The 12,549-nt window shown below is 34.4% G+C and overlaps 1 protein-coding gene across 1 annotated transcript; it reads left to right on the top strand.

Annotated features, from left to right (window-relative positions):
• The first annotated feature begins 400 nt into the window (after nucleotides 1-400).
• LOC120634841 (rRNA 2'-O-methyltransferase fibrillarin) lies at nucleotides 401-7,467 on the top strand. The gene is made up of 8 exons (XM_039905670.1): nucleotides 401-539; nucleotides 2,401-2,589; nucleotides 3,307-3,379; nucleotides 3,928-4,030; nucleotides 4,276-4,446; nucleotides 5,385-5,506; nucleotides 6,237-6,360; nucleotides 7,047-7,467. Exons 1-8 carry the CDS (start codon nucleotides 527-529, stop codon nucleotides 7,212-7,214), a joined length of 963 nt encoding a protein of 320 aa, XP_039761604.1. The 5' UTR covers nucleotides 401-526; the 3' UTR covers nucleotides 7,215-7,467.
• Nucleotides 7,468-12,549: the final 5,082 nt, after the last annotated feature.

Below are 12,549 nucleotides of genomic sequence, written 5' to 3'. Positions count from 1 at the left end.
TTAAAAATTAGTCTCTTTGCTTACAATATTAAGACCATTTAGGTTGAAAATAATTGTAATTTAGACTATTGACTATCGAAATTAATCTATTGGGCTAACTTTATAATGTATATTACGAGATATACCCATCGATAATGCGGGAAGAATTGACGAAATAAATTCGGGGATTACATCTATATAATGACAAAGAAATCCTAAAATCATCTTAAAAATCAATAAGTAATCCGCAATATTTTACCCTACAGAAAAATTCATCAGTTTAATGATTTTAACTATTGTAACTATAAATATTGATAACTATTTTAAATTTGGTATATAATATATAATACTGGCAACCTTTTAAAAATAATTACTGGCTACACAGTACCGAACACATCTATTTCAAAATGGCATCATTTCCGGCGGTGGCTACAAGACGCGGGCGCTATGAGCTCCGCCGATTTTTAATAATTAAAAAATATAAAATTAGTTAATGTTGCGTTATTAGATTTTTTTGTGTTTAGCTAAATATACAGCAATTTGAAACATGGGGAAACCTGGTGAGTAAAAAAAAGTTTTTTTTTAACATTGCGAGACACGTGCGCATTACCGCGTGGTTCAAATTGTATGCATCGTTATTTCGTTCATTTTATTGTTTCAATTTGTTTGGAACTCTTATTTTGCAAATAGTCTACGATTGATATTCAAATTCGGCTGTAAAATTAAATTTTTAATCACATTTAGGATTTGTTAGTGTTGATTGCTATCGCCCAGGCGTGGTATTTTTAGTGTTAAGTTTTTGTACCATTAACGCCTTTATTATGAAATTAAGACTTAACTCCAGGCTATGAAGCTGCTTAATGCATAATTATGTGTGTATTAGTTTTTTATCATGTGGTTTTGTCGGTAACCTATAAACTTATTTTGTTTTCTTGGGTCCCCACATGGATTCATTTATCTATTATAGATACTTTTTTACCATCACCAGCCTGTTTGGCACTGATCTTGTTTCTTGAAAGAGGGATTAGGGCTTTAACCCACCAAACTTGTCGTTGTGCATGCAAGTAACATGCGTAGGGTTTGCAAGTAACATGCGTGGGGCTTGCGAGTAGGTAACCTAAGTTTTGAAGTTAGTGGTAATATCGAAACATGTGCTCTTAAGAATGCTAAGGTATTGCTTTTGAGCCCAGATCGTATTGCTTGGTTAGGTTGGGTTTACATTGCTAGCCCTCAGTAAAGAAATTTTGCAATACAATATCCCTATAGAATAGGTTAATAATTATAGCGGTTTGAAGTATATCTTTAAAGAAAGAAAGAAAAATCATCATAAATTAGTTTAAAGTACAAATGTGTGACTGGTGACAAAGGAGCTGGCTCAGTATAGCTGCATACTATAAAGCGCAGCACTGGTTTTAGCCAGCACCATTATCCTCACAGAACATTGTAAAAAGGACAGCAATACTTACAGGCCTATCAGTTACGGTTAGGTTCATACAAATGCCAGTTTTTAATGCTAGTTTTGATAATATATAAAATTTTAGCTAGCTTTACTAGAGCTTTTTGTGATAGAGCAGAACCAGAAAAGTGCTACCACCATTCTTAACTCTTCTCACAGTGTAATTACAGGCAAGTGAGGCTTAACACTCAAGTTGCTTGAGACAAGGTGGTACTTTGCTGGATATGTTACCCGCATTCACCACAAAGTGCTCTGTTTATAGACCATGGTTTTCCATTTACCGTCAAGCGGGCCATCTGCTTGGTTAATTAGTACTATCAATATTAATGCAACATAAATTTAATCCATGGTTTTGTACATTTCATAGTCAACAAGTTAACCACTGAACTCGCAAGGCTTACTAACAGCCATACTGATAACATAACAGCCTCAGAGGTACTAGTAAGAAATGATGAACCAGATATCCTTTTACCAAGTTTGCTTAGATCTGGTATTTATGTTGGAATCTGGTAACCTACTACTATGTACATACTAGTGCACAAACAGTATAAAGTTACACTGTTGAAAAAATAAACATTTCTCAACTAATCTGATTGGTGACATTCCTCTCACTGGGCTATTATCTTAAAGGTTATATAAAACTTAAGCTTACAGAAAAATCTATTATAATGTTAAGGATTATACTTAAATGATAAGCTTGGGTGTGAATGGTTCTCACTTCATAGCTTAATATTAATTTACTGTGAGATAGTGATAATGTAAAAAAAATTACGCCACTAAGTTTGTTGTGGACTCTAAGTTAGACTTTGGCGCGTATGGAGCCCTCGTAGCTTTAGGTTTAAGTTGGCGAATGAAGTTATCACTATCACTTTACAATTATGAAAACATTTGTCCTAACGTATGTGCACAGGGAGTGCCAGAATACCTGTATACAAGCAATAAAGAAATGTTTTTGTTATTCACAGAATTCAACAACTCCCGAGGCGGGGGTGGAGGTGGTCGCGGCGGATTTAGAGGCGGCCGAGGTGGCGGCGGAGGCCGAGGTGGTTTCGGCGGAGGTGGCCGAGGTGGATTCGGTGGAGGCGGAAGAGGTGGCGGCGGCGGCTTTGAAAAGCGCGGCGGTGGCCGGGGCTTTGGAGGCAGGGGTGGAGGAGGTTTGTTACCATCATCTGATTATTGACACACTAGGCAGGGCACTGGTTGATTTAGTGTTAAAAACTACTGAGCTGGTACTGAAGGTTAATATCAACCGATTAGTTTCCCACCGGGTAGTACACAACTACTCTCACAGGAGTCAAACATTAAAAGATTTCACCTACCACACTGCTCTAGTAAGTGAAATATTAATGTGTGAATTTGAACCACATTATCAAAAGCCTATAACAGTCCACCATGGGACTTGAAACCTTTCCCATTGGGACAGCCTGCTCATTATGTTGCTGTACATACAGACAATTTCTGCCCCATTCCCCACATTACTCCCTTACCCACCTTGTACAACACATGCAGGAAGACAAGGTGGTGACAACACACATAGTGCCATGCTCTCCAGGAACACAGCAAAAATGCTGATATCTCAACTCTGGAGCTGGCTCTGATGGAATACCTAAGAACATTTGATCCAACCTGACTCAGTCATGTGTAGAGTGGGTTGTTTATTATATTATTGGTTTGAGAAGGTTAGATATTTGAAATACTATGTTTTATATACATTTTTATGATTAAACTTAATATGATGAGTTATGGTCCCTCTAATCTTGACCTATTCGTGAAGACTATGTTACCACATACCCACTTCTGAAGATAATTTTGACATTTACATGAATTAAGTTATGTATAAACCAATGTATTAATGCATAGATTTGTTTTAGGCCGCGGTAGAGGAGGTCCACCTGGCAGAGGTGGTTTCAAAGGAGGCAAACAAGTCATAATTGAACCACACAGGTGAGATATTATTTCAGTTATTGTTGTATTTCCGTTACTTGACAGCAACGCCAATTGCCGTGTCTGCATTTTAAGTAGGGGCTGCCTAAAACGAAAAATGGCCAAAACTACAAAAAAAACAACAAAAAAAACAACAAAAAAATGTTGTTTTTATTGTTAGTTATTGTTTGGTGAAAAGCCTATCAATAATCGTCATCATCAACAGCCTTCCTTTAACAGTCCACTGCCTAAGACTAAAGGCCTCTCCCAAAGAGAGGGTTTGCACGCTGGGCAGATGGGTTTGTTAATGCAGTGGATGGTAGAAGTAGCACAGAGGATAACCACACAGTACAATTAGGAATAACTCGAAGCTGAGAAACAAGAATATCAAAATTAGGAAATTCACTATGCATATGCATGAGGCAGTTTTATCGAAATGATGTTAAACAAATAACTTTCGTTCTTCTGAATGCGAATGCTTGAAGCAAACTATTTTATCTGATAATAAATTTCCATACTATACAATAGTAAGATTCGTAACTCTTTTACAACAATATGTTATTTTATAGGCATGCAGGAGTGTTCATAGCAAGGGGGAAAGAAGATGCATTGGTAACAAAGAATTTAGTACCTGGCTCTGAAGTGTACGGAGAGAAAAGGATATCAGTTGAGGTTTGTATCACATTTGAAAGCTATTCTTGTACAAAAATTGTATCAAAAAAATATCCGCACTTAGAGTGTTGCTAAATTTCGTAATATATTAGTTAAACAAAAAGCTAAAATGATGACTGTGGTCCCTCTAACCTCGACCTATTCGTGAAGACTATATCCACATACCCACTTCTGATTTCACTCATTATTCACACCTTAAAATCACCTATAAATTTCCATCCATTAACCCAATATACCCATTCCAGAATGAAGGAGAGAAGATTGAATACAGAGTATGGAATCCGTTCAGGTCAAAATTGGCAGCGGCTATAATGGGTGGTGTGGATGCTATTCACATGCCTCCAGGTTCCAGGGTGCTGTACCTCGGAGCAGCCAGTGGAACCACTGTCAGCCATGTGTCTGATATAGTTGGTCCTGTAAGTATTATTCCTTTATCTATACTTAATAATAAAGTTAGAGGTTCTAAAACTGAAGAGTTGCTAATAAGAGCTCTACCAGTCTGATAAAAAAATCTTTGCAATATAGCTTAGCTCTTAACAGGATTACTAACTTCATGCAACAAGCCTTAGAAGCTTATTGTTATTTATAAAAACAATGACCACCTTCACAATGTATTAAAGAGGGTGGTTAATGCAACTTGTTTGGTTGTGGGTAGAGACAATGTACTCGGCCTGAGAAATAAATAAATAAATAAATATACTACGACAATACACACATCGCCACCTAGCCCCAAAGTAAGCGTAGCTTGTGTTATGGGTACTAAGATAACTGATGAATATTTTTATGAATTATATATACATAAATACTTAGAAAATACATATAAACACCCAGACACTGAAAAACACTTAATGCTCATCACACAAACATTTTCCAGTTGCGGGAATCGAACCCACGGCCTTGGACTCAGAAAGCAGGGTCGCTGCCCACTGCGCCAGTCGGCCGTCTAATAATGTCTTAGAACAATAACTGTTCTGCTTGTCCATACTTTCGAACCTTCAAAGTCAGTCATTTGCAGTCAGTCAAATTTCTCAGGAACCTACATTTAATCCTCATAGAACATTACACTCTACATAGTAATATAAATTGTCGCAATTCACGAGGGGAAACATTGCATGGTTATCAGAAACTGCTGTATATTGGATAGTTACAATTTTAATCAGCAGTGGAGTAGGATTGAAAAACATTTTGGCACATGTAGATGTTTAATGGGTTAAACTTTAAATGATGAATGTGAATACAGACCTACCCGTGAAGACTATAACTTATCACCACCCACTATTCTGATAAAACACTGAAATACCTAAAACATTGCATACAATCTAAAAATATATCTGAAACCGTGTCATTTTTACAGGAAGGCCTAGTTTATGCTGTAGAATTCTCGCACAGATCGGGAAGAGATTTAATAAACGTAGCTAAGAAGAGAACTAATATTATACCTATCATAGAAGATGCAAGACATCCATTAAAATATAGGTAAGACACTGGCTTTACATATAAATGTTGTACGGAAGGGCACTGGTGTCCTCTCATAGTAGAGAGGGTTTTTTATTATAGACCCAACACAATCCTGCACAGTGAAATTATTGGCCAAAAGTGAACATCCTATTTTTATATGCTTCTTGCTAATATAATTACAAAAAGAAGAGCCGAATTTTGTGGCATGTCAACTTAGTTTCTTTGAATTCATCATAATGAATTCATTTAGTTTCTAAATAAATTTATTTTGAAACTAAATTCAAAATTGACAGAATTTAACCCAAAAACGTATAACAATAAGCTTCAATTGGCAAATACTTGTTGCAATCAATGTGTTGACCTTAGTATAGCACGGAAAAAAACCATTTAGTAATACCGCTAATATACCGCGAATATGGGAATAATTAACTGGCGATTAACCATTTTTATTAGAAGTCAATTTAATAACTGGGACTGCATGCCATGTGGCATAGATAATGCCAATACCTAAATCATAAGTAACTCAGTTGGTATTCCAAAATTCTTATCAGAGAGTACCTTGCTTTTCTCTTTCTTAAGGAAGTATACAAAGAACAACTTTTCATACTTTGAGCTTTATGATGAACACAAAAATAATTATCTAAATTTTTCATGTTGAACATTTGAACTCTCTCTCTGACTCAACACATTTCGTTTTCTTTCTATGATAAATAAGGAACACAATCAAAATCGATACATCTTTTTACAGAATGCTAGTTGGCATGGTTGACACGATATTTGCTGATGTAGCGCAGCCAGATCAAGCTAGAATTGTCAGTTTGAACGCCCAACACTTTCTCAAGAATGGAGGACACTTTGTTATATCTATTAAGGTAAAGTATTATTACATTTTATACAAAAAGATTTCTACCACTACCCTTTTCTTCTTGTGTTCTTTTATTTTGGTTACAATAATGGCTAATTGGAGGCTTATAAGTCTTTCTTACCTCCAATTTTGTGAAGTAAAAAGACATTCAGCATCTAATTAAGGATTTTTAAACACGTCTTTGCTGAAAAATCTGCCATAAAGACATTGCAAGGAGTGTAACGCGGTGTGTAAGGTTGGCCAGACTGAAATAAGCTGTAGTAGTAGATTTTTGTGACTGAGCTTGTCTGGGGAAATTACTACTGCCATGCTTATTTCTGCCGCCGTTTTAAAAGGCGTGATTGTCAATGTAACTACAAGCACAAGAGACTTTACACCTACTACTTAGGCTGTTGGGCACAGGGCTATACTTTTAGGATGTGTTCCTTACATGCCCTACAAAGTGTGGTTCTGTTTTGTAGGCAATGGTATTTTCATGGGGCCATTAGCTTGACCAGTAAACATAGCACCATGTTTTAACATGATTTTAAAGGCACACCTCCCAAATGTAGATTACCCGTGATGTTAAAAAAACTACTAAATCTTTCATGTTGAAATGAATTGAACTCTCTCACTGAGGTTTTACCCAATAAAGACTATATTTTCAAGCATTGATTTACATATTATAAAGGAAAAAATTATTTTCCATTGCAGGCCTCTTGTATAGACTCCACCGCCCAACCAGAAGCAGTTTTCGCCGCTGAAGTTAAAAAGTTGCAAGCAGACAAACTAAAACCTCAAGAACAGTTGACTTTGGAACCTTACGAGAGAGACCACGCTGTCGTTGTGGGTATATTTAGACCACCGCTAAAGAATACGTAGGGTTAGCTTAATATTAGTTTAGGATTTAATATGAAAGTACCCTTATGCTGATTGCACATTACAGAACAATCAGAATGAGATTACCATAGCTGCTATTTTAAAGTCACTTTGTTTTAAGTGGCAACTAAAACAAACTCTAACTGGAATTTTCAACCCACAATTCAGATATAAAAAAACAATGTGTATTCACTTTGTTGTTAGAGTTTTGATACTCAAAAATTAAAAAACATTTTAATCTCATTGAAAGAAATAAACAGTTCATAAGGCCATGAATGATCCTTACAAAGATGGTGATCAATAAATAACTTAGTTTCAGTACTGAGCAACACTTGTGACTAAATTTGTAATGTGCGATTAGCTTTATATTTTTATTGGCTATATTTTTATACACAGTGGTGCTAATTCAGACTTCCCTTACTTAAACTATGTGCCTGCCGTTCTAACACAATTAGTTTAGCAAGCTTGAGGATCATTGCCACTCATTCCATGGGAGTGATTCCTGGAATTGACGAATTAAACTTCACTAAATAACCAAATATCTTATTTGGCTCAATCTGGTAATCAAACCCTGAACTGTTTGTGATCCATAATAGTACACTTAAAATGTATTGTGTTCTAATAGTAATTTTCTACATTAATAATACTAACATAAAATTATTTTCTATCTGAATTATCATTAACATGCCAAAATGCTAAATTCTGTAAAGTACATATGTGAAGTTGACTACTTGACTTCCCGATAAGTTCAAAGACCATAACTGTATTTTCAATCTTTCAACATGATATTCTTCTAAGCAACCTCTTAAAGCAGCCGGTATTAAATCAATTCCATATTAATTAGCGTATGGCTCAAGCCATAAGAATAAGACGCGCTCAGTTTGGCATTAGTTTAGTTCATGATTTTTGTAAGATTAGAAGTATGTATTACTAAAGGTTGAGTCGTACTTGGAAATTTTACACTGAAACGACAGTAAAGAGCACCTAATTTCTCAATTTAAGTCGAAAATTCAACAACTTTATACCCCTTATGTAAAGATTTTCCATAAATAATTCTAAAGTACAGAAAAAAATTTGCAGTATCCATTGTACTGTGACTAAGGTGAAATCTCTACTCCAAAATGCCATGTCACAAAGACATCTTGTTGTTTTTCATAGAAATACCTTCTTATTCAAAATTCCCTATAGACTTGGATCAATGGAATCTGAGGTGAAAAATCTTAGTTTTCACCTATGGCATTATCTCCAGGGGTATTTTGGTAAATCTTATTTTCCATCAGACCATTTTGATAATTTTGCTGTCTTATACATACATTCACAAATTTATAATTTCTGAATGTATCTCTAGTCTTTTTTTGTGGGAGGCTTCAGCAATAGGTTGGTAATAAGTTACCAAGCGAAGAAGATATGCCAAGCGATTTAGCGTTCCGGTACGCAGTCGCGTAGAAACCGATGAGCGGTACGGGTTTAACGAAACTGTTGAACCCATTATTAAAAATAAATTCAAGTCCAGAGTTAAACTTAAAGTGAAATAATAAATATCTACAAATTACACATATATTACCGGTGACATAAAATCATGAGCTCAACCAATGTTATTTGCCATCCATTGTTGACGTTTCTGTAATGTTTTTATGTTAAGTTAGTTTTAAGCTGTATGGACATACAAGGTGATGTATGTTTAGTTTTAAGTAATAAACATGGTGCGAATGAGTAAGTTTTTTTTTTATTGGTTACAAACACGCGATTCCTAGACCACCTATAATGACCACTTTAACTGTAACATAAGCATGCGCGGCACGGGAGCTGTCTAACCGTTATGTCCCTTCTTTCTTTGGAAGAACTACAAATTATCCTGTGGCATTCCTCCTGATACTAATTGAAAAAAAACGGGTGAAAAATTTTGGGAAAATGTGAATAGTAGTTAGAAATCAAAAATGACTGCTCTCGAGACTACGCAGGCATGTCGAGAAATATTAAACAGTAAGAGCATAAGCACACTGCGTATTTTTAACGCGCGTCTTCAGCGCCGTAGACGCTGATTGTTCCGTTTACATTGATGATACAAGCGCGCGCATGAAACGCGTATGCGCGCGTGCTAAAAAAATATAAAGAATGGAAAGCCATGGTAGTCAGATATTCCTTTCAATACCAACAATGTTCAGGATGGCACTTAGATTTTTCATTAATTAACATTATTATTGAAGCTAAATACCTAGTTTCTCATATTAAAGTATTCATTTTATAAAAGACATCATTAAAGCCCACCAACCAGCTTTAGAGCAGTGTTGTGGGTCTCTCCTCTATAAACCTGACTTCCCACGGAGTGAAATAAAACAACTAGACTGACTCTAATACTGTATATTAGGCTTCTCTATAATTCATATTACTTGTTACCTTCAAATGACTCTACTACCAGTTCGGAATGCTGTCTTCGGCAGAGAAGACCACTGGCAAGAAACTCTACCGTTGCTCTTTTATTCAATCAATTAAAACAACTTATAAACACAATTACAACATTGTCATATGTAATAACGCTAGGCCCTTTGATACAAGACATATAAGACAGGTCGAACATAACTACTATTATCACTTATAACATCAGGACTTTTGGAACAAGTTGTTTGTATAGAGCAACCTCTGCTACATAAACTGTCGGTATAAAGTTATGCTAGGGCTCCATATATGATACCTAAATAAACCAAAGGATGAGATATACTTATCTGATGCTACATCAGGTACAACCATAGTACCAACAACTTTTAACAACTTATCTCAACTCCATCACCAGTATATACGACTCTTGTTTTGCCACAACAATATTTCGTTAAGTATGTCGTTTCCATTATAAATCATCTATTCCCAATTTGTAACGTTCTATCCACAATACTTTACTTAATCTTCTATTCTCCATTCATTAATTTTAAATCCGTCCTCACTTTTCTTTGCCGCCAATCTAACTTGTCAAACCCGCGTCCCCCGCCATAGATCCTATACTTTTATTTGACAGTCTACTAAAGTCCATTATTCTATTTTCAATACATTGTCAATGAGTATACAAACTATTATTTGTTGATATATTTAATATAATCATCGGGTTTATCATAGATAAAGTGCTGTAATTCCTTATTTCCTAACACGGCCATTCTGACAAGTACTTCGTTCTCGAAGTACATAGGGTTATTCTTTTTTAGGTATATGTTTTGTATCATAAGTCCTTAGGTACATAGAATATCCTAACAAGTACATAATCTTATGTACACCTCTATAACGTTAGTTTAAATGGTATATAAGCACAAATATCATCAAATCAGTTACATTCTGTATACACTTTTATCAATAAACTGTAAACAATATTCTATCAAAAGATAGGCATAATCAAAACATTTTATACAAAAGTGAAAGAGACCAAAAAAAAAAAATTTCATTAAAATTCCACACCGTTTTACATATTACAACAATATAATACTTCTAATAAAGTAAAATGATTAATTTTCAACAATGTAAATCAAAAATACTCATTTTCATTTATCTTGTACATTTTAACATGTACAATCACAATCCAAATATTTCCATCTCAATATAAATCTCAAACAATTTATCCTTTTGCCTCTAGTCCAACTTTATCAAAATATCCACACAGGTAATTGTATTTCCCATAAATTCTGTCATTAACATTGTTAGTCTCATTTAGTCACAGATGCAATCGGTACAGTCTAATAGTCAATCCAATATATACCAAAACACCAACACCCACTGGTGATATCAACAACATCATCACTCTCAAGTGATATCAATAACGTCATCACCCACTGGTGATATCAACAACATCATCACTCTCAAGTGATATCAATAACATCATCACCCACTGGTGATATCAACAACTTCATCACTCTCAAGTGATATCAATAACATCATCACCCACTGGTGACATTCATATTTTTTCCACTGTCCAAGTCAAGTAATATATAAGATAAATATAAGTAAATTAATATAAAAACGCTAAGATGGAATTATTTCTATTAGTTTACATCTTTTTTTTTTATCATCTCATCATAAAAGCCAAGGTTTATGTTTAATTGTTATTTCTATTATTCAAAGATTATTTCAATCTAAACATCAATTAAACCACCTGTTTAACAGAATATAATCTAATTATTTATAATGCAACTAATATATTTTCCTTTGCAGCAGCAACATTATTTTGTTTATACATAATTGTATTTTATTTATATCATTTTTAAGAACTTCTCTCAACATCATACTGAAAGATCTCTAACCTAACCTAACCCACAACATTTAAGCTGACTCCTAATACTTTTCTTCACACAACCCAACATATAAACTATTTCATTTAGTTATTCAGTAGTAATTTTCCCTATATGTATTGTTCTGATACATAATCATATTCTATTCTATTCTACCAACAAAATTTTTTTTTTTTTGTTTTGTTTTGTTTTGTTTTATGTGTATTCTTTTATATGTTCTGAATAATTTACATAATCTCTCCTATCTCGGCTTTCCTGACAAGTACTTCGATCTCGAAGTACATAGAAAAGTTCCTTAATAAAAGTTAACAGCTCGGCTAACCTGACTAGGTAATTATTGAAAACTGAGCACACAAACATAAATTAAAAATTAACACACATTCAATTTGGCTAACCTGACTAGTTGCTTAATTTAAACTTGAAAGCTTGTATGTAATAAATAAGAATTATAAGAAAAATCTATTACACATTACGTTCGGCTAACCTGACCAGTTAATTTATTTTAACCTGGACAGACTAATAAAATAAAACCTAACATAAATTCTATTTGTCTAACCAGACTGGTTAAATAAAATTTGATAATTCAAATTTATCAAACTTATTACACATTCTGTTTGGTCAACTTGACTTGTTGGTTTTCACAAACAAACTTAAATCAATTATATTTTGGACTTAATCATTTCAGCAAAATATACAAAGAGCCACTAGTCCATATCAGTTTCAGGTAATAAGTACTATCTTTCAAAAGTAGAAATCACAAAAAGATAAAATAAATAAAAATATCACATCAATTGGTTCCCCAAACCACATATCCTTCAATGGAATTTTACCAAGTCTGGTGCTCTGTCTCCAGAGTGTTTCTGTTTTAGCACATACCAGCTATTAGTTAGACATCATCAAAAACATCAAACCATGTACTATATCCACATTTGCCGGGATGGTTATTAATTGGTTCCCCGGACCACATATCCTTAAATAGAATTTCAACAAGCATGGTGCTTTGTCTCCAGAGTGTTTCTGTTTTAGCACATAGCAGCAAAAAGTTGAGGCATCATCAAAAACATCAAATT

Source organism: Pararge aegeria, chromosome 25 (genome assembly GCF_905163445.1).
Source record: "Pararge aegeria chromosome 25, ilParAegt1.1, whole genome shotgun sequence".
NCBI lineage: Eukaryota > Metazoa > Arthropoda > Insecta > Lepidoptera > Nymphalidae > Pararge > Pararge aegeria.
This window is presented reverse-complemented; position numbering and strand designations above follow the sequence as displayed.